This window comes from Rana temporaria, chromosome 5 (genome assembly GCF_905171775.1).
Source record: "Rana temporaria chromosome 5, aRanTem1.1, whole genome shotgun sequence".
NCBI lineage: Eukaryota > Metazoa > Chordata > Amphibia > Anura > Ranidae > Rana > Rana temporaria.
Window position 1 is genome coordinate 94,293,620 of NC_053493.1, and position 22,957 is coordinate 94,316,576.

The 22,957-nt window shown below is 39.7% G+C and overlaps 1 protein-coding gene across 4 annotated transcripts in view; it reads left to right on the forward strand.

Annotated features, from left to right (window-relative positions):
- The window catches only part of PALS2 (protein associated with LIN7 2, MAGUK family member), a 135,802-nt gene that overhangs the window by 60,824 nt on the left and 52,021 nt on the right, over nucleotides 1-22,957 (forward strand). For all 4 annotated transcript variants that reach the window (XM_040352879.1, XM_040352882.1, XM_040352878.1 and 1 more), the window contains 3 exons: nucleotides 1,004-1,122; nucleotides 11,704-11,856; nucleotides 15,561-15,710. In XM_040352879.1, the coding sequence (XP_040208813.1) occupies nucleotides 1,004-1,122; nucleotides 11,704-11,856; nucleotides 15,561-15,710 (422 nt within the window). The remainder of the gene's footprint in view (nucleotides 1-1,003; nucleotides 1,123-11,703; nucleotides 11,857-15,560; nucleotides 15,711-22,957) is intronic.

Below are 22,957 nucleotides of genomic sequence, written 5' to 3' on the forward strand. Positions count from 1 at the left end.
TATGCTTAGAAACCTGCACATGCTCAGAATAAAGTATGAGATGGGACCGTGCCTTCAGTAAAAGTAGGGTTTGTAATGGAGATGGCACATTCGTCACGCTGGAACAGACTGAAAAGCGCGAATCGTCTCTCACCAAACTTTTAATTAACACGCAGTAACATGAGATTAGCAAAAGCAGCCCCAAAAGTGGCGCTAGTGGAATCAAAATTCCCCTTTTATGAGAACGACGAGATTTTGTCTTGACAGTGTGTATGCAAAGAAAGCTTGTCAAGACTCTCGACAAGCCTAACAAGGAACTTGTCAAGGAAAACGATGTTCCTCGGTCGTGTGTACGAGGCCTAACTCTAAACAGGTAACCTGTATAGATTTTTTTTAAAGTGTCGCCTAAGGGGGAATTTTTAAGTACTGAAGTTTAGCACCATCCCATGAATGTGCGCAGTTTTAAAGTGTGACATGTTAGGTATCTATTTACTTGGTGTAACATCTTTCACATTTTTTTTTTCATTAATGCATTTTTCATTCATTTCTAGCCTATTTCTATTAATGCAAATGATTTTGAAGTTTGTAAACTTTGAAGAATCTCGCACATTTACTTCCTTTGAACTTTGTGACACATTAACTATGCCCTGAAACTAGGAACCGCTGGATCACAGAATTCAAAAAGCCTGCATTCTGAACTGCATAGGTGCGGAGAGGGAGTTTCAGGATAAATTTAGTGCAGGAATCGCAGCTTGCAGGCAGCAAGGTAATATGGGATAAGTAGTCCTGATAAATTAAATCTAATTCAAAGGAATGAACAGAAGAGAAGCTGCAAATAATCCAGGATGTTGTGGAAAGAGATGACCAGCAGACAGGCAGAACTCATTACATAAAAGGACGTAATTGGCTTGTTTAATAATAACAGATTTTTTTTTTATTGCTGTAGTACGAATGTTATAAAATGAAAGGTGTATGCTGTGGCCATAAAAACGTATTTAATGTAATGTATTTTGTTTTATTACAGAGATGCAGCAAGTTTTGGAGAAACTGACTGATCTGCCCTCTTCAACGGGGGCAGAAGAAATTGATATTATATTCTTGAAGGGAATAATGGAAAACCCCATTGTACAATCTCTTGCAAAGGTAAACAAATTTGAAATGTCTTTCTATCATAAAACAAACACATCCTACACTTTCATCCATACTACGAGCAAGGATAGGCCTGTGAACACATTTGTCACAATGCACAATAAGTTTGTATACCCACTCTCTGTTTAATGTCATACAACTTAACCACTTAAGACCCGGACCAAAATGCAGGTAAAAGACCAGGCCCCTTTTTGCGATTCGGCACTGCGTCGCTTTAACTGACAATTGCGCGGTCGTGCGACGTGGCTCCTAAACAAAATTGGCGTCCTTTTTTCCCCACAAATAGAGCTTTCTTTTGGTGGTATTTGATCACCTCTGCGGTTTTTATTTTTTGCGCTATAAACAAAAATAGAGCGACAATTTTGAAAAAAAATCAATATTTTTTATTTTTTGCTATAATAAATATCCCCCAAAAACATATACATACATACATATATATATATATATATATATATATATATATATATATATATATATAATATATATATATATATATATATATATATATATATATATATATATATATATAAAATATTCCTCAGTTTAGGCTGATACGTATTCTTCTTCTACCTATTTTTGGTAAAAAAAAATCGCAATAAGCGTTTCTCGATTGGTTTGCGCAAAATTTATAGCGTTTACAAAATAGGGGATAGTTTTATTGCGTTTTTATTAATTTTTTTTTTTTTTACTACTAATGGCGGCGATCAGCGATTTTTTTCGTGACTGCGACATTATGGTCGGACACTTCGGACAATTTTGACACATTTTTGGGACCATTGTCATTTTCACAGCAAAAAATGCATTTAAAATGCATTGTTTATTGTGAAAATGACAGTTGCAGTTTGGGAGTTAACCACAAGGGGGCACTGAAGAGGTTATGTGTTCCCTGAAGTGTGTTTACAACTGTAGGGGGGTGTGGCTGTAGGTCTGACGTCATTGATTGTGTGTCCCTATATTAGGGAACACACAATCGATGACAGTGCCACAGTGAAGAACGGAGAGATGTTGTGTTTACACGCGGCTCTCCTCGTTCTTCAGCTCCAGGACCGATCGCGGGACTGTAGCGGCTGATCGGGTCAGCGAGTCCCGCGGCCGAGGTCACGGATTGTGCCCAGCGGTGCCATTCTGCCGACGTATATCGTCGTTAGGTGGTCCTTAAGTGGTTAAGATATTAATGAGAGATTTACCGTTGTGTTAAGGGAATGGGTTTTTGGAGATGCTTTACATTTAATGCAGAGTGTTTTATAATTTATAAATCATTTGAACTTTTTCTTCCATCCAGCAATGCTTTGAAGCATCCATTTTTGACCAGGGATTCTTGGACCTTACTAAGCTATATTCTCTGACCACTTGTCCAGAGGCAACCATTTTGATAAAAAAAAAAAAAAACATTTTGTGTGCAAAACATGCAATGTCTGGTACATATTCAGTCCAAACATTAATAAAGTTTCACACATGGTAGCACCACACTCGAGAGATGTAGCAAAATGTGTTTTGAGGTAAATTTCTAAGTATGCCCATGCTGTTTGTCAAAACCAGCCTATTAAATTGACGACTTGTGTATATAAAAATAGTATTTTAATTTTTTTTTTCTCCTTTTTTTTTTTTTTTTTCTCTCCACATTTTCAAAAAAACTTGTGGCAACAAAATAAAGTTTACCAAAAAAAAATACCCCCATATCAGCCGCTGTTGATGATGGGTCCTCTGTTTTGCCACGGCTCTCAACGTCTCATTCCCCATTGACACACTTGGTCATAGGCAAAAAGTTACACCTATGTGGTTTAAGTGTTGGTATGCTTGCACTGTATAATAAGGCACAGAAATTAGACCACAGGCAGCCTGGTGAAAGAATAACTGTATGTATTGTGGCCATGAAAACAAACAAGCTGTAAATCAAACAATATTCACCCAAACCTTCATACACTATAATAAATCATCATAAAAAAACACTTGCCCAAACATACAATCAACTACAGCAAGGTTAAAGCTATAGCAGATACAACTAGGGTCTTTGAAATCGTGTCAACCATGTAAGAAACACTGTGTGCTTAGGCTGTGGCTAAAAGTACCTGGTGTCTGATGATCAACGTTGGCCGGCTTTCAGTGGGGCCCTTCTTTAAGTGGAGTGTGGGTAGGCGATAGGAAAAAGGGTTAGTAGGAGCAGTCTCCATTTGGGCTAGTAGTATGTGGCAGTTGTTTAGGATGTGTACTTCAGCTCACCACTTCCTGGCGGGCGACTGGTCTAGTCCCAAAGGCTTGGTGATCAGCAGGTTCCTGGAGTCGGGTCTAACAGGGTGCAGTCTCTCTGCTCCAGTTCTGAAGATGCAGCGAGACTCCCTCTCCAGCTCAGTCTCTGGGGCGGCATGACATGCTGATTTTTTCAGAAGTCTGCACTAAGATACAAGTCGGATTTCAGGCATCCCCTGCAACAAAAATTGAATTTTTGCTAAGATACTCCCCAAGGAAATCACGTCTAAAGGGATGCATACCCTTCTACTTTCCTCATTGGAGCCCTGCAAGTGCAGCAGCTGATTGATAATTATGAAACCACTCCCATTAAAGCCACTTTCCACATGGAAACAGACAAACAGTGATTTCAGAATAACAAAATGTAGGAATCTGCAACAAGTTTGTATAAAATTCTTGTAATATACATAGATCACCCAGAGTCAGAGGCGTTGCTAGGGGGGTGCGGGGGGTGTGGTCCGCCCCGGGTGACACCCGCTAGAGGGGTGACACCATCCCGATTTAAAAAAAAAAAATGTTTTATCTGACGTGGCATCTTCAGTAAGGGAATCAGGAAGTGAAGCCTTGTTCCCTACTGCGCATGCGCGAGTCATGCTGCGCATTATGAATGGTCCCTGTTGTCTTCTGGGACCTGTGTGTCTCCCAGAAGACAGCAAAGCAGGGCTCAGGCATGGAGTAGTTTGAGGCGGATTTTGGGTGGAACACAGTTTTAAGGATATTGTCCCTGTTCTAGACTACATTATCACTACCTGTGACTGACAGAATAATTTTCGAACATATAAATAATGTTTTCACTCTGAAGTACTTGTAGTTTGATATTTGCAAAAGCACAACATTTAGACAATAACCTAGTTTTGAGTTCTCTATACAGATCCAATTAGCCTTTGTTCAGAGGCAAATACATCTTGAAGTACAGTTGGCTTAAAAAAATTAGCCTGTCTAGCCGGCAGCCATGCCTGCATGATGTGCTGCACAGCAATGCCGGAGGAGCTAATTGCCCTTTTATCAGCTTGGATGAAACCGAAGTGAAGAGACTTCCATCATACAATAGTTTTTTTTCTCTGTAGTTCTGACTTTGTGTGCGCAATCATTTATAGGGAAAATGCAAGGGCAGAGGAGGGGAATTGGACACTAAACCTTTGTGTATGAGAACTGCACCTCTCACAGCCGCAGTGCAGGAAATACTTTCTGGCAAGTATGATTTTTTTCACTACACAGCAGCAGTCTTGGATGCAGGATAAACATAATTAGCGGTAACTCTTCCCCACAAGTCACAAAACCTCTCTGCCTTGTATTCTTCTTTTAAGTCTAATATGTTCAGAGACAGACGAATATCTGATCCCATTTTGCAGGAAATATTAACTGGTCATAAAATGTAAATGATATTCGTATCTCCTTATTCTCTTTGCCATTGGATGAGGTTACCTTTAAAGTGAAACTGACCTGGCCTAAAACATTTCTGATGTTTCAACAATGCTTAAAGGGGTTGTATGCTTAATGCTTAAACGGGGGGGCTGGGGGGCCCGAGAGTGCATGGTGTTTTTTCACCTTAATGCATAGGATGCATTAAGGTAAAAAAAAATGAAGCTTTACAACCCCTTTTAACGGCTAGAAAGTACAGGTAAAGCTGCTAAATAATAAGGCTGGCCATACACTGTGCACATTTTTTTACTGCAGCCATAGATTGCAGGAAAGAAATGTGCACAATTTCACCATCAACACCGACGGTGTTCACAGAGGGATCAGCAATTGTCTTCTCCCGGCAGGGCGAGTAGGGGAAGCTGTCCCCGATGGGAGAAGACAGTGATTATTGCTAGTACCTATAGCAGCCACTAGCGATAATGGCAAGAGAATCCAGCAGGTTGGTTGTACCCAAGTTCATTAATCAACTTGGTACATTAAGCCTGCCCATTAACTTTTCAAATCTCAGCTGGTTCTTGCTGAATGGGCCGAGACTCAAACCATGTATAGCCAGCCTTAGCTTAAGACTTCAGACCAGTCCCAGTGGAGTCTCTAGGATTCTAGGCCTGAACTGTACACAGGAGGAACAAATAGAGATTTAGCCCCGCCCCTTGTGGTGCTTTATGCCATTTTTGTCATTTGGCTGCCTACACTTCAGCACCATTAACTTCAGAAACCTTTTAGGTCAGGTTAAATTTAACAATATTTACATTGTAAACTAATGTTCATATGCTTAACATCCTAGTCACTTTTAATGCAGACTGTGACAGATTATACACTCCAGCTCACCCAGTGCAGAGACTTTCTAGCTCACGGGATAAAAACCTAAGCACCAGCAGGCAGATGATCACTGAAGAAGGTTATTTGAATGGTTAACCCGCTAGACACACAAATGGTAGCCGCCATCATGTTTTAATCTTGCATAATGGCATCGATCATACACTTTATTGCCAGAGTTGTCTGTTCCCCAGGCTACATGCTAGATCTCATTTGGCTTCACTGTGTATGTAGCCTGGTTTACAAGCCTGCTGGAGCTGAAGGGAGCTATATTCTAAAGGAAGAAGTTGCAAAACATAATTGGAGTATAGGAGAAGACCTGAGCTCTATCGAGGGGACAGCGATAGTATGACCCCTTAAAGGGGAAGGCGTGACATAACCTATATGAATCAATTGCCTGCAGTGAAAGCATAATGAGTGGGGATGTACCTGGAGCATGCATTTTTTTGTGGGAGCTCTATAGTTGAACTGTTCTGGGACTGCTTTACTGGAAATATTAGTTTATAGCAGTAGCAAACCAAAAAAAAAAAAATAAATTGGTCCCCTGCAAGTTAAAGGCATAATGTTCTAGTATGCACCACATACTAGAACATTAGCAAAGACTTGTCTGTGAAACGTATCCCTTCAGCGATGCACTGTCGCAGATGACAGATTCCATCTTGACCCTGTCTGCCTGCCAGGTTTGTGGGCTTCCGGCAGTTTACATTGCCAAGCAGCAATGACGTTGCTCCTCCGCATACATGCGGGAGTCATGGTCATGGCACAGCACTCTAAATGCATGGCACACTAGAGTGTGCCATCCACTCAGAGTGCAGTATGCATGCGCTGGTGATGTCGCCAGCAGCTACACATCTGAATATTTTCTAAAAACTGTATGTTTAGGAGCTATTCACTGTACCTCTACAGGTACACCTTACTTGCTTACCTGTAGGCACAAGTTAAAAGTGGACTTTACTGCAGCTTTAAAATCTGACACTAATATATACAGTGGGGCGTTCTGGCATTTTGGTTTCTGCTTAACCACTAGGTTACCGACCGCCGTCAAATGACAGCGGGACGATAAGCCTCTCGTTCTGGGAGGACGTCATATGACGTCCTCGCCTTCCCGAGCCACTAGGGGGCATGCGCGCGCTGCCGCTTCACTGGGAACCTAATGCGCTGAAATGTCCGCCGGCACCCGCGATTGCCCAGTAACTGAACAGGACCGTGGATCTGTGTGTAAACACACAGATCCACATTCTGTCAGGAAGAGGAGACCGATGGTGTGTCCCTTGTACATAGGGAAACAGATCGGTCACCTCCCCCAGTCTGTCCCCTTCCTCTACAGTTGGAATCACTCACTAGGGTACACATTTAACACTTTGATCGCCACCTAGTGTTAACCCCTTCCTTGCTAGTCACATTTACACAGTAATCCGTGCATATTTATAGCTCTGATCGCTGTATAAATGTGAATGGTCCCAAAATAGTGTCAAGTGTCCAATGTGCCCGCCACAATATCGCAGTCACAATAAAAATCGCCGTCATTACTAGTAAAAATAAATAAAAATAAAATTCTATAAACCTATCCCCTATTTTGTAGCAGCTATAACTTTTGCACAAAGCAATCAATATACACTTATTGCGATTTTTTTTTTTTTTTTTTTTTTACCAAAAATATGTAGAATGCGTATCTGCCAAAACTGAGGAACAAATTCCTTTTTTTATATATTTTTGTATTTTTGGGGGATATTTATTATAGCAAAAAGTAAAAAATATTTTTTTTTCAAAATTGTCCCTCTTCTTTTGTTTATAGCGCAAAAAAGGTGATCAAATACCACCAAAAGAAATTTGTGGGAAAAAATGTATTAAAATTTCATTTGGGTACACTGTTGCATGACCTCGCAATTGTCATTCAAAATGTGACAGCGCTGAAAGGCTTGGGCAGGAAGGGAGTGAAACTTGAGGTGGCTAAACTTTTTTATTTTGGAATATATTTAATAATTTTTCAGTATTTCATGTTTAGGAGTTTTTTCCACTGAAGCACATTAGTGTTTTTTGCACATATTTGCTAGCACACTGGCTTTAAAGTCAGCAACTACAAACACTGTAGCTGCTGACTTTTAATAAGGACACTTACCTGTCCTACTCGCCCGTGATGTCAGCCCCCCCGAGACCGATCCCTCGATCATGGAAGCTCCTGGTGCCACCATCCTCAGTAAGGGAAACAGGCAGTGAAGCCGTGCGGCTTCACTGCCCGTTTCCTACTGCGCATGCGCGAGCCACGCGGCGCTTTGTGAATGGGCCGCTGCTCTCTGGGATATACACAGTTCCCAGAAGGCAGCGCACCCCATTCACCAGAAGACACCGCGAGTAGGATGGAGGAAGAAGACCTGCCGCAGACGATGAAGAGGCAGATTACGGACTTCCGCATAGCAACCGCTATTTCTGGTAAGTAAAACAATTTGTTTTCTATTTTTTTTTTAATTTTTTTTTTAGTATTTTTGCTAAAAAAAATAAAATAAAATTGAGGGTGGAACTCCACTTTGTTGTAAAGGCAGAAGGTTTTCTATCTTTAAGGGGTTGTAAAGGTAAAAAATGTTTTCCCTAAATAGCTTCCTTTACCCAAAAAAAGTGCGCTTGTAAGACCGCTGCGCAAATACGGTGTGACAAAAAGTATTGCAATGACCGCCATTTTATTCTCTAGGGTGTTAGAAAAAAAATGTATAATGTTTGGGGGTTCGAAGTAATTTTCTTGCAAAAAAAAACGTTGTAAACATTGAGTCTTAAAAACAGGCAAGGTCCTTAACCACTTAACGCCCGCCACACGCCTATTTACGTCCATAGAATGGCACGTACAGGCAGATGGGCGTATATATACGTCCCTGCCTTCTAGCGGGTGGGGGGTCCGATCGGGACCCCCTCCGCTGCGTGCGGCGGGCGGATTCCCGCGGGGAGCGATCCGGGACGACGGCGCGGCTATTCGTTTATAGCCGCTCCGTCGCGATCGCTCCCCGGAGCTGAAGAACGGGGAGAGCCGTATGTAAACACGGCTTCCCCGTGCTTCGCTATGGCGCTGCATCGATCGAGTGATCCCTTATACAGGGAGACTCGATCGATGACGTCAGTCCTACAGCCACACCCCCCTACAGTTGTAAACACACACTAAGTGAACACTAACTCCTACAGCGCCCCCTGTGGTTAACTCCCAAACTGCAACTGTCATTTTAACAATAAACAATGCAATTTAAATGCATTTTTTGCTGTGAAAATGACAATGGTCCCAAAAATGTGTCAAAATTGTCCGAAGTGTCCGCCATAATGTCGCAGTCACAAAAAAAATCGCTGATCGCTGCCAATAGTAGTAAAAAAAAATGATTAATAAAAATGCAAAAAAACTATCCCCTATTTTGTAAACGCTATAAATTGTGCGCAAACCAATCGATAAACGCTTATTGCGATTTTTTTTTTTTACCAAAAATAGGTAGAAGAATACGTATCGGCCTAAACTGAGGAAACAATTTTTTTTATATATATGTTTTTGGGGGATATTTATTATAGCAAAAAGTAAAAAATATTGCATTTTTTTTCAAAATTGTCGCTCTATTTTTGTTTATAGCGCAAAAAATAAAAACTGCAGAGGTGATCAAATACCACCAAAAGAAAGCTCTATTTGTGGGGGAAAAAGGACGCCAATTTTGTTTGGGAGCGACTTCGCACGACCGCGCAATTGTCTGTTAAAGCGACGCAGTGCCGAATCGCAAAACCTGGCCTGGGCATTTAGCAACAAAATGGTACGGGGCTTAAGTGGTTAAGTGGTTAAAATCTGATTTGTATCTTAGTACAAAGTTTTGGAAAAATCAGTGAGCCAATCACACAAGCAGGAAATTACATTTCTGGGGTGCCTTCTGTACTCAATCTGTGTACAAAACACTTCCAGGTTGCCATATTCCATTGCTTTTTACTGAAAATTACAGCGATGGAGAAGGAAAGGTTTGAAGAACATTCAACTACAGTATGACTTTTTGTCACAATTGTATATGCTATATATAATTTTTTTTGCTATTTTTTTTTTCCCCACAAAAGTGCAGTTACCCTTTAAAGTTGGCAGTATGGTGGCAAAGTACTGTATACCGTTTAGGTAGGTCACTGCTTAACAGCAAATGGGAAGAAGGCAGCTGAAATAAGCATCAACTCTACATGGGGTTCTTTAGTATGTTGGTTGAGATGCATTTTTGCCCCACGTGAAATTTACTCATTAACAACCATTTAATATTTTAGAGTTCTCTACCTCCTAATTGTATAGTAGTTAAAGGGGTTGTAAAGGCATAAGGTTTTTTTTTTTTTATCTTATGTATTCGATGCATTAAGATAAAAAGCCTAATGTGTGCAGCAGCCTCCCCTCAGGACCCCTAACACTTACCTGAGCCCCATCTCTATCCAGTGATGTTGCAGGAGTGTCTCGGCCATCCGGAATTCCCCTTCTCATTGGCTGAGACAGCAACAAAGCGCCATTGGCTCCTGCTGCTGTCAATCAAAGTCAGTCAGCCAATGAGGAAAGAGAGGTGGTGGGCCTCTGTCTGAATGGAAACCGGGAGCTTGTGGCTCGGCTCGGGTGCCCCCATGGCAAGCTGCTTTCTGTTGCACTCAACAGGAGGAAGGGGCCAGAGGTGCCCTAGAGAGACCTGAGAAGAGGAGAAGCTAAGCTGCTTTGTGCAAAACCACTGCACAGAGCAGGCAAGTATAACATATTTGTAATTTTTAATTTAAAAAAAAATTGACCTTACAATCACTTTAAAACAGATCTTCAGTCAAATAACAAACTAAGTATAAGTGCAAAGGGGTATAATAAAGCAATTAAAATGTTTTCTTAACTAAAATATATTGTAAGAAAGTTTTTATTAAAAAATGTCATTTATTTTAAATATCCACTAGTTTTTGAGTACATCTTACCTGTGAAGGGTACCACTCTGTTCATCATAACAAGAGTGGTTTCAAATAGTGGTTGTGAGTTCATTAATCCTATGCTACACATCATTCATTTCCTATCTAATTGTATTTTGCTTGACATTCAATTCTGTGTCCGAGTTTTAGTTTTTGTACGATTTACAATTAGATTTTTATATATTCAACTTGTTTACGCCTAATTGGAGTTTTTGCCCTTTAATGTCCCGCCAGAGGTCTATTTTTTTGTTCTGTGATTCATATTGGGGATGTGGGTAAATTCTCCTGTACCCCGCTAAAGTTGAACTATTCTATTTTCCCTGTAGGAGGAGCAAAAGCCAGAGTTGTGCATGGATAGAGTATACTGTAACATAAAAAAGCATTGATCTAGAACCTTCAAAAAGTGAAGTCCCTTGCCTTCCCTATCAGTACTATGGCTCATACATATTATAGCCATTTAAGGTAACAAAATAGGAGCCCGGCTGGATTGAATATGGGTCTTGCCATTGCTGATATGTTTTTAAAGGTGCTTGGTTACTCCAGAGCCATCATCCTGATCAAAAGTGGCCCAGTACTCAATTGTTGGTTTAAAACTATGATAACAGTTGAAACGGGGGAATGAAACATTATAGAGCTGAAAATGTACTTGCAGAGACTGATGCTTTAGGCACCCCCTAGTGCTGGTCCCTTGACCCAAGCAATTGCATTTGCCAACTCATGAGACCCAGCACCCATGCTTTAAAGTTTAGGTTATGTCTCCAGAACTGGAAGGTGTTTAGAGCATCGACATTTCTATAAAGGGGGAAGTATTTTAGCATTTTGATTCAAATTGCTGGAAGAACACAATAGCTCAGCAGGAGCGAGTTCCCCCATCAACACTGACTGTGTTTAATGGAGGAATTGAGTGATTTTCTTTCCTGCCACCCATGGTAGTCCTGTCCTATGGTGACAACTCTGCTCCTCCATTGATATAGTGTGGTGGGTAAGCATTGTCACCTTAGGACAGGAAGTGTGCAACTATAAATAAAGCAGGAAGAAAAATTGAAAAGGGCTAATGCAGCTACCATTTTAACGGACTGGCAGGTTGTAATATTTAAAAAAAAAAAAATATATGTTTTCCTGTGCTTAGGTATACACTTACCCATAACGTCAAATGTTTTGTTGCAGGCACATGAACGACTAGAAGATACTAAGCTAGAAGCAGTTGGTGAAAATAATGTGGAACTTGTACATGAAATTCTTGACGACATTAGTCCTTTAGCTCATGAAGATAAAATTGTTGAAGAATTAGTTAATATACTTAAAGAACCTCATTTTCAGGTGTGTGTGATTTTTATTTATTTTTATAATAAATATATATATTCTTGAAATTAGAACAAATATCTGAAAAACCTAAATGAATGATTAGCCTGTTTTGACTTTTATGACAACACAAACCGTTCTGTACAGCAACTTACAGATCTGTTTGCTAGTGCCACTTATATGAACCTTTAATGGCTAGATTCTGATTTGTCATAATCGAGTTGCTGCATGCCATGACACGTAAAGTCTTTACATTAGTTGGTTAACTTTACAATAGGTACTTGCTGAAGGCCCCTCTATGCAAGAATACTTTTTATGGCTGGCTCCAACGGCTGCACGGTCTTTTAAGATAACCCACAGTGCTCTGGCAATCGTATATATTAAAAGTTATAAAACAAAATATAAATGCAGATATAAAACTGTTGAAAAACTTGAGCTGAAATAGTATTGACCCAAAATCATAGATTTCCCTGAAGATTTAGTACATATACTTTGGGTTGGGATCACAATATTGCACAGCAAAAATACATAGAACCACACTATGTGCACATTCTGAATGACTCCCCAACATGCTTAGGCAACACACCTGCGCTGTAGTGTGCAGCAACGCAAGTTAAAGGGGTTGTAAAGACAAAAATATTTTCTCTTAAATTAAAGTCTGACAGTAGCTGATAAAGTAAAAAGTAATGTTTTTACATTATAAATAGTTTGATCCCTGTTGAAATCGAGCCGTTTTATTCACCTCCAGCACTCCTGAATCGTTATTCTCACTGACTTCCTGGTTTGCGGTGCGCATTCATTCTTGCTACATCGCGGCCTAATGGTAACTACAGTTCCCATTAGGCTTAGCCTCCATGCCTGTGAGGGATAAGAGAGCATTTTCACACAGGGCTGTAGTCATAGGGAGGGGGTGAGCACATTCTGCTTTCCACAATGCAAAACAGCTCAGATGCTGGTGGAAAGCAAGAAGGGGAGAGACAGGAAATGGCATTTTCAAACCTGGATTACTGTATTTTGGAGGTCAAAAGGAAAAACGAGGTAAGTGATATTTAAATGCTCTTGCTTACAGCAATCAATTGATCTAATAAAAAACAAACCTTTAGTGTTCCTTTTAATTCCACTACTAAAGCTCTGCGTTCTCAAAAAAGGTGCAGATGCAGTTTTTACTGCATTGGTAGCCCATTCAAAATTAAAACAATGCACGTTAATATGCAAAGTAACTCACTGCTAAAGTGTGAACCCAGCCTGAAAACCATAATTTTTAGAGGCAAGACTTTCTTTTCCCAGAGTTTTGTCCGCCACATTAAGGTGATTTCTCTTTATGTGTACTGTGAGCACAAAGATCATCACAGCAATAAGTTCAATTTTTTTCTGTAACATTAAAAAAAAGTATTATGCTATGTAAATTTTTATAATAAAGTAGGGAATACAAAGCATGAAAAATGTTTTAAATAAAGAGTGTCCTACAAATGAGTTATAAAGTAAAACTTGGGCTGAAACAACTAATAGACATAATCGATTATAATGGATTATTGATGTCAACCATTTTTGTTATCGGTTACTTGGTCAGCCGTTTTAGTTGGCCTGCATACAGAATGCATTATTTGTTTACATATGAGGAAATACAGTGCAGCACACATACAGCTCAGCACATAGAGGTCAGTGCATCGTGCATACATGTCAGTAAGTGCCTGAGGACTTGTGGGAAGTAGGAGCAAGTACTTGCCAGAAATAGGTACCCACTCCAGCAAAAAAATAAACATTTTCAATAATGGGAGAAGTAGTGGGGGAGGAAAATGAGCGGAACGTCTCTCCTTTTTTTTTTTTTTTTTTTAGGAGTTCTGCTTTAAGTTAAAAAAAAAAAAAGTTTGCGTTTAGAACCCCTTTAGACACAAGGTAGCATTGAGACCATGAGCCTCTTTCATTCCTAAAGTGGTTTCAGTCTTTCCCATCAATCGGTAATTCCACGTCTCTGTCCAACACCAGCATCAGAAGGAGATTTCCCCTCAATGTCTGGACGTAATTCTTTTTGTTCATGTCTATCTTGCAGCCATGGCTTCCTTTAGTAAAGCTTCTCACTGCAACATTTCTGGCTCAGACAGATCATTATAAAAGCCTATGGTCTTAAGGATCAGGCTCCACCTTTTTCCTGTCAAAACACACTCTACTAGATCTGAAAGTGCTTCTTGTGCTTTGTGGCAGCAGGCAACTGTTTTTCAGATTTGTAAGGCTTCCACCTGGTTTTCTGTTATGCGCTTTAAGGCTCTTGTCAATCTAGTTCAACCAATAAAATCAGAATGAAAAAAAAAACTCCACTTACACTATCCTATACCCACAGTTGAGCCAGAGGAACAACAACAATGCAGGATCCAATTCACTCCAATGATGGAAAAAGTTTCTTCATCCTGTATATGCAGGTCTATTTGTCAACACGTATTAGGGAGTTTACAGGCATATTTTTGCAGAAAAGCATTTTCAGGCAAAAAAAATTATAATTGAATTGTGTTTTGCCAGAGAAGCTTTCTGGCAGAAAAAAATAAAAGCTTGACACCTATAAATGCAGCGTTTTGGGAGTGATTGGCTTTTTCAAGTGTACATTGATTATAGTGAAAAATTAGCAGATTATAATGTTTTGGATTTTTTTTTTATATATAAAAGCAAATGCCCATAAACTCTTGTGCAATACGAGCCACTATGACTATTTTTTATGCTACTTTTTCTGCCAGAGGTTCTGGCTTTTTTTTTTTTTTGCCGCCCAGTGTACACGGACCCTTAGAAATTTGTAGTTATATTTAATGCATTTAGGAATGGATCCAGCTCTTAAAACAACCCCCTGAGCTGGCCAGAACCAGTTCTTGAGGGAGTCTTTATTCCACATTTTCGCAGCTCTTAATGTGAAGAAGCCTTTCCGTATGCGAAGCTTAAATCTGTTTTCCTCCAAATGTAAAGAGTATCTTGTGTGTGCGGTCGCGGCATTCATTTACAGTTTCATACAAGTACTTGCCTGTAGGTCTCCAAAGTGTGAGGGCTCTGGTGAGTGCTCTAGCTCATTGATCTTCCTGCTCTCAATAAACTGCTTGCCTGTATCAGAAGTACAGGCAGACTGCTGTCCTGAGAGTCTTGAGGAGCCAGGCATTGCACCCGTGATCTACTGTTTTTTTTTTTTTTTTTTAAAAAGGTGAACTTAAGCAGAATTAAATCCTATCCTAAAAAAAATTGCGCCTGGGAGCTTTATGCCATTATACATTAGTGAACATCGCATATTGGTACATTTTTCAGACTTATCTGTCAAAGGATGCCCTCCAGTGCTTCAGTGTCTGCGCTTTCCGTTGGCACGGGCGCTTCCAACTTCTCCCAGTCTTTCTTCCATATTCAGACTCTTCGGCCATTTGGCTGGCTAAGGCATGACAACGTTACTCCTGTGCATGCGCTTGGCAGTCACATAATCATAGCACAAAGTGGACCTATAATTTTAAGCAGAGCTGCGTATGCACGGCTCAGTGTATATTAGTACTGACAGGCACTAATGACAGAACAGACCAATACAGTCAACACTGTCATGGAAATTCTACCTGTCAGTCTTTTTTGTTTATATATTTTCTTTTTGAATATGTTTGGTAAATGTGGATATTTATTGCAGATTTGTGACGTTTCAATAGAGCTTTAAAGCATTTAAGAGAAAACGTTCTTGCTTTTTATGATGTAATTATTTTTGGTTGCAGAGTCTTCTAGAAGCACATGACATAGTTGCATCCAAATGTTATGATTCTCCACCATCAAGTCCAGAAATGAATTCTGCAGTGAACAACCAAATTGCACCAGTTGATGCCATCCGCATGGTTGGAATTCATAAAAGAGCTGGGGAACCTTTGGTAAGGCATCCTTCATACGATATATACAGTACTATAATTTTCACCTATTGTGGTATAAAACTTTCCTTTTACATTCTTCTAGCAGACTTTTAAACTAGAATAGTTTTTTTTTTTTTTTTTTTATTGATACCCAAGTTTTAGCTTTTAACCTTTTCGATGTCGCAGCTATTTTTTGCGCACGTTGAAAAAAATATTTTCGCCCTGAAGACTCCCCAGAAAATAGTAATAGTTAAAAAAAAATGTTATGTTTGATATTAGTGCAAAGGTCTAGGAAACACAAAATGTATTATTTTAGGGCACACAAAAGCAATAAATTACCCACGTTGATAAAATATTAAGAAATTAAATTTTTCTCAGTAAATAGATACCCATCATGTCAAGGCTTAAAATTTACACGTACCCATGAAATAGCGACAAACTTCAGTACCCTATATTTTCCATAGGTGATGCAAAAGCTCCTACTGAATATCAGTTTAACATTACGCAGGAACGCTGTTGCTAAATTTTATTTCCATTCCGACATGCAAGGCGATATGCAACACGTGTACTGCATTCTATGTTTTTGTGTTTGGGCACCCCTGCCACGTGCGTTTACGCTTGTATGTGCATGTATGTTGGGGTGAGGGGACCTTGAAAATATTTTGGGGAATAATTTGGATGTGGGCGTAACTTTTTTTTTTTTTTAAATGTAAGATTTTTTTTTTCATTGTATAGGGGACTTGATTTTGTGGTGACGTGTTCTCTTTAATGAGACACCAGGGGGTCTAAACGATTCTAATATGCCAGTCTTTAGAGGGTGCAAAATGGAAAGGGAATGAAGAGAATGTTACATTGTCAGGTTAAAAAAAAGTTTACAAGTCCATCTTGTTAAAAAAAAAAAATACTAAATAGAAAACTTCCATAAACACGATCTAATCCCCACAGTCAGTTTTGGAGAGAGACAAAAAAAAAAAACACCCTATGAAGCATGGTTTAATTTTCTCCAGCAGGGGGAAAAATCCTTCCTGATCCATCAGGACGCAGTTGGCTATTGCCTGGATTAACATTCTCAGGTTTTATTACCTATAAATGCATCTAGCTCTTTTTTAAAACCATCCCCTTGAGGGCGCCTGTTCCACTTTTTCACAGCTCTTACTATGAAAAAGCTTTCCATACGTGGAGGTAAAATCCTTTTTTCCTCCAGAAGTAAAGAGTGCCCCTTGTCTTTTGTAATGAACTGAAAGTGAATAACCGTGCACCGAGTTTACTATATGGACCACATTCGTATTTTTACATGGTGATCATATCCCCCTTAGACCAGCCATACACAGAGCAAATTTCTTTCCTACAACCATGGGTTGCAAAAAATGTATTTGTTTGATTCCCCATTAGCACTGTCCCTCCTGCCAGGCCATTGACTTCTCTCAGCAGGGGGGCCGGAGAAGCATTTCGGCCGGGAGAGTGATTAATGCTAGCAGGTAAAACCAGGCATGCTGGTTGTACACAAGTTGCTCGATTGACCCAGATTTTAACCTTGTATAGCCTACCTTGAGCACTTGCCTACTGGACACTTTTACCCCCTTTCTGACCAGGCCAATTGTATTCTTTCAGTGCTGTCACACTTTATAAATAATATTTATGTATTTTTCACGCAAATAGAGCTTTCTTTTGGAGATATTTAATCACCACTGGGTTTTAATTTTTTTGTTATACAAATGAAAAAAAAAGACCAAATATTGAAAAAAATAAAAAAGTCATAGTTTGTTATTGCAAATGGGTAAATTTTCTCCTTCACTGGTGTGCGCTGATGAGGCTGCACCGATAGTTGACACTGATAGGCGGCACTGTTGGGACTGCATTGATAATCAGGACACTGATAATCGGTGTCCTGATTATCAGTGCTGATGTCCCTTTAACACAAGCCGGTTATCAGCCCCTTTTCTCTCCTCGCGGTGTCGGATAACCAGCTTGTGTTTTTATAACGGGAGGGCCCAGGGAACCCAGAAGCTCTTAGAAAGTATGAGCCAGAAAATAATGGACATTCAGAATATGTCTTGGATTGCTTTAAACTGGGTCTGAAATGCTTATCCCCAATATCTCCCAGGAGTGACTAATTTTAGTGTGACTGCTCTGCATCCAATTGTGGCTTGTGCTAATTGACCCTGTAATTGTGTGAAGGTGTATTTATGATAATGTGTATTATAAGTTGGCAGACAGCCAGTCTGGGAAGCCTAAAGGTCATGTGTATGAGTCATCAACTGTAGTTAATTATCTCATGTAAATTAGGTCTGGTCAAAGGTGTATAAAACTTGTAGTTTTTCAATAAAGATTCATTCCTGCTTGAACCTCAAACAGAGCTGTGTCTCGTTAAATGGGGGGAATTATTCTTATGGGTCTCGTTTGCCTGACTGGAGTGTCGGTAGCTACCTTGTGTTCGGAAAGGGAATATCGTAAACGGCGTCAACCCCTTTCGTATTTGGGGTGCCGCTACAGTTTACTTCTATGATCAACTGTCATTGGACACAGCTAATCACGTGGTAAAGGGCCGCTGTGATTAGCCCTTTACCCCAATCTGTGAACTATTGAAGCAAAAACGCTTCTATATGGTCCCTTTTTAAACTATCTTCACAATTATAGAAGTTAAACTAACCAGTTTGTAGTTAGTGGATAAAGACTGTCATCCATTTTTAAATATACAAACCACATTGGCCTTGCTCCAATCCAGTGGTGCAATGCCAGTCATTCGAGTCTCTAAAAATTAGAAACGATGGCTTTGAAATAACTTGGCTCAACTCTTTGAGGACATTGGGTGTTAAGCCATCTGGTTCAGGTGCTTTATTCTTCTCTTTTTTGTTTAACTTATTCTGGACCATGTCAGTTGTGAGCAAATTGGGTTCTTTTGTGGCTGCATGCTCCGACCTTTACTTTTTTTTTATAATAAATGAAAACTGTGTGTCCTATTATTTTTTGCAACCTGTTGTTCATTTTGAATTTTTGCGGCCTTGATTTCCTTTTTACATATTGTTCTATTCTTTAACTTTTAAATGATGCTGCTGTTCCTTCATTTTTATATATTTTTTTAAATACTCATTTTTTATTTATAACTTCTCTAACTTTGGGTATGAGCCACATAGAGTAGGTTTTATATTTATTCTTTAAAAATTCAAATTCAAACAGTCACTTTGAAACCTTTACTTTTCTTTCTTTCAACGGTGGTTTCAGCATTCCATCTCAATGAGAGCGTTATTCTGCCATCCTTGTCCCCTGTTCTAAGAATCCAAGGGAATTATGTCTACATTGGCTGGATGTAGCCAGAACCATTAGAGTGTACCTAAAAGATACTGCTTTCTTTGGGCAAACTGATTCCATGTTTGCTCAAGGGGGCACCCTTCTTCAAAATCCATAATTGCATGGCTGGTAGGGTTATATGAATGAGGTGCAGTGATTTGTATAAAAAGTCCACAAGAAATAAATCCAGGAGTCGGTGTTCAACACAGTTGGTTTGCAGAAGGTGAAACAGAGGAAACTGGCACCCAATCACATGGCTGGTAGGGAATTTGATTGTGTGAAAGGTATAGTGTCTACAAACTATGATGTGTGTATGTATGTGTATGTGTGTGTGTGTGTATATATTATATTATATTATATTTTTTATTTATATATATATATATATATATATATATATATATATATATATATATATATATATATATATATATATATATATATATATATATATATATATATATATATATAATATATTTTGAAATTTCTCAAACCTAAGGTTCTGATTGCCTATTTCTGTTGAGTTAAAGAAGATATGTTATTTCTCACACACGCATAGACACATACTTCCAGTTACACACACATTCTTCTTCTGAGTATGGGAATACCATACGTGTGGTACTTTTTCACTGCCTAGACTCAGAGGGGCCCAGAATTTCAGGGGGCATAAATTATGAATCTGATTTCCCTGGAAAAACTGCACTTGCAAAAGTGAGCAGTCTTTTTTTCCTTTTAGTATGGATAAGTAAAAGGCGCAATGCTCCTGTACCCCAGTATGACTATATAAGGTCCATAATAGTTCACAATTGGATTTTGGGGTGAGTCGGGTCTGCCACCAATGGAGACCAGAAGCAAATTCCAGTAAAACGAGAAGCAAAACAGGGAGAGGGGCATCTCCTACGTATATATCAAAAACACTTTATTAAAACAATATCCAATGACATGGAAGAACGTTTTGTTGGGTGCATCTCTGGGCTGAGCAGATGGGACTACAGGTCACAAAGTCTGCTTGTTGCTGACAAGGTGCAGCACATCAGATCCCAGGGAAGAGTAGGGCGGTGAGCAGTCGGAACCTGTGGATAACAATGCTGCAGCTCTAAAATCCTGTCTGGGGACCGCAATGATGGGAAACTGCCATGCGGGGTGGATTCCAAAATGAGGCTTGGACAGCATAGGGCTGCGACGTCACAGGAATGCAACGCGTTTCTGAGCACGCTCGCTACGAATGGTACGGTAGCCGTGCTCCTTTGTCAAGCATGATGAATGGAATACGGGGACAATCTTATATAGTAAAGCAGGGGGAGAAGTTGGAGAAAAATAACAATAATATGAGGAATCAATAATAATGATGACAATGCATGGATGTAAATTAATCAGACAATTATATAATGATACAGTATACCATAGCATAAGTTAATTAATAATATTAATAAATGCAATTAAAAAATAACAAAATGAGGGATATGGCAAGTACATATTATCATAATTTGTACATGATTGTAGTATGTGAATGTATACTAAAACGTGGCTATATTGATAATGTATCATAAATGAAATAATTGGATATTTTGGAGAACATTAAGAGGAGGTTTTGGAGGGGAAAAAAAGAAGAGGGGGGGGATATATATATATATATATATATATATATATATATATATATATATATATATATATATATATATATATATATATATATATATATATATATATATATATATATATATATATATATATACTCAATAGGTAAAAATTCATAAATGGTAAATTAGGAATAAAAATAAAGTTTATGAAATCCATAAACAGAAAAGGTTATGATTTATGAGATGTATATGGTATTAGTTGAGAGAGAGATGTGATATGGCAAGAAACAAAGGGAAAGGGGTAAGGGAAATGCAAGGGGGGGGGGGATGGATGAAAATGGAAAGATATTGGATCTTGTATTTAGTCTTTCACAATACATAATGTTCTATATTATCTCTTATGTCAGGGTCGAATTACCATGTACTTACAGATATAAAAACCTGCCACCCCCATATGGAATAGGGAAAGCAAGAGGAACCTGTGATAATAAATAAAACAAGGTTAAAAAGACATCCAATAATCTATATTAAAAGAATCAAAATACAGTCACAATCACGATGCCCTCGTTTAAGGCCACCTGGTGAGACAACATCAAGATTATAAATCCAGAAACTCTGGCACATATGTTTTTGAAACTATCAGCTTTTGTAAGGGATTTGGGAATTTTTTCAATGACCCGTACTGTTAGCCAATAGTTTATTGTTTATTGCTTATTGCTTGTATAGCGTAGAATCTCCCGAAGGTATCGAAACGCTTCCAGACCTTAACAATTCACAACAGGACCGAGTGTTACAGGCATAAATTAACATAGTAACAATATAAAATATGTACCACAATTAAAATCAAATCATAAAACAACAATATAACACCATAAAACCAATACAGTACAAAACCATAGAAATCACATAAGACCAAAAGAGAGACAACACACAATTCCCAACAGATCTAGCAGTGCTTCCCGCCAGAATGACCCTAACCTCACTCTTCCTATCAATCTGCCTCTGCCCACAGATAGGTTTTTAGATCCCTCCTGAATGTGGGTAGGTCAGGACTCTGTCTAAGACTTAGGGGAAGTAGATTCCATTCTCTCGGGCCAAGGACAGAGAAAGCCCTGCCCCCCCATTTTTTCAGCCGACTCTTTGGCTGTTCCAAACGGAATTGGCAGCTCCATCTAAGGGAGCGGCCAGTAACATGTCTATTCAATTTCTCGCAGAGATAGGCGGGTCCTAGCCCGTGAAACGCTTTAAAAACAAGTGTTAGAATTTTAAAACGCACCCTCTGACCAACTGGCAGCCAATGCAGGGCAGCCTGATGTCTCGCGGTGGGGCAGTGGTCTCTGAGATTTAATGCAAGCCTTACCGCCTGATTCTGGACTTTTTGAAGTCTCCTAATCTGGACTTGAGGCAGTCCAGCCAGGAGACCATTACAATAGTCCAGATGTGGAAGGACCAGAGCGCGCACTACCGAGATCCTCTCCAGATCTGACAGAAAAGGCAAAATGCGGTAAAGAAGCCGCATCTTAAAATGGCAGGTCTTGACAACCTGACCGACATAGGGGATTAGCGTCAAGTCGCTGTCAATTAGGACCCCTAGTGTCCCCACCGTGTCGGCCGTCCGCGGGCACACCCCTGCCCCATCGGGCCATGATAACACCCAGTGTCCCTCAAGAATATTCCCTGATCTCAAAACCTCGGTTTTGGCCTGGTTTAGCTGCAGGTAGTTAGCTGCCATCCAGTTTTTTATGATCTCCAAACCTGCTACCAACTTGGCCTCCGCCTCTGGCTCATTGGTCGAGATTCTGGAGAACAACTGGGTGTCATCCGCATAGGACTGAAATCGAAGTCCCAGACTTGCGATCACCGCCAGCAGAGGGCGAAGATAGATGTTAAAGAGAAGAGGGGAAAGCGGGGACCCCTGTGGGACCCCACACGTCACCTTGATAGGCTCCGAGTAGAAGTCCCCCAGTTTCACCCTATACTCCCTCTCCTCTAAAAATGACTTAAACCATTTCAAGGCCTGGTCACTCACCCTCGCCACCTCCTTAAGCCGTGTCAGCAAGATCTGGTGATTTACTGTAGAGTTGTTGTGTGTAATTCTGCAAAATGCTGTGGAACAATGTGCATGTCTTTACCCGCAGCCTAAGGGGGCAGACGGTGCGGCCTACATAGATCAGTCCACAGGGGCATGTAAGACCATAGACTACAAAATCTGATGAGCAGTTGTAGAAATGGTCTAGCGGGTAGGTTTTTCCCTTTGAACAGATTAATTTTTTTGCCATGTTGGACAAAAGAACAGGTTTTATATAGAGCATTTTGGCATTGGTACATGCCCACAAGGTGTATGAGGGTGATGGGACTGGGGGTAGTGTGGATAGTTTTTAATTTACTGGGGGCAGTCTTGTT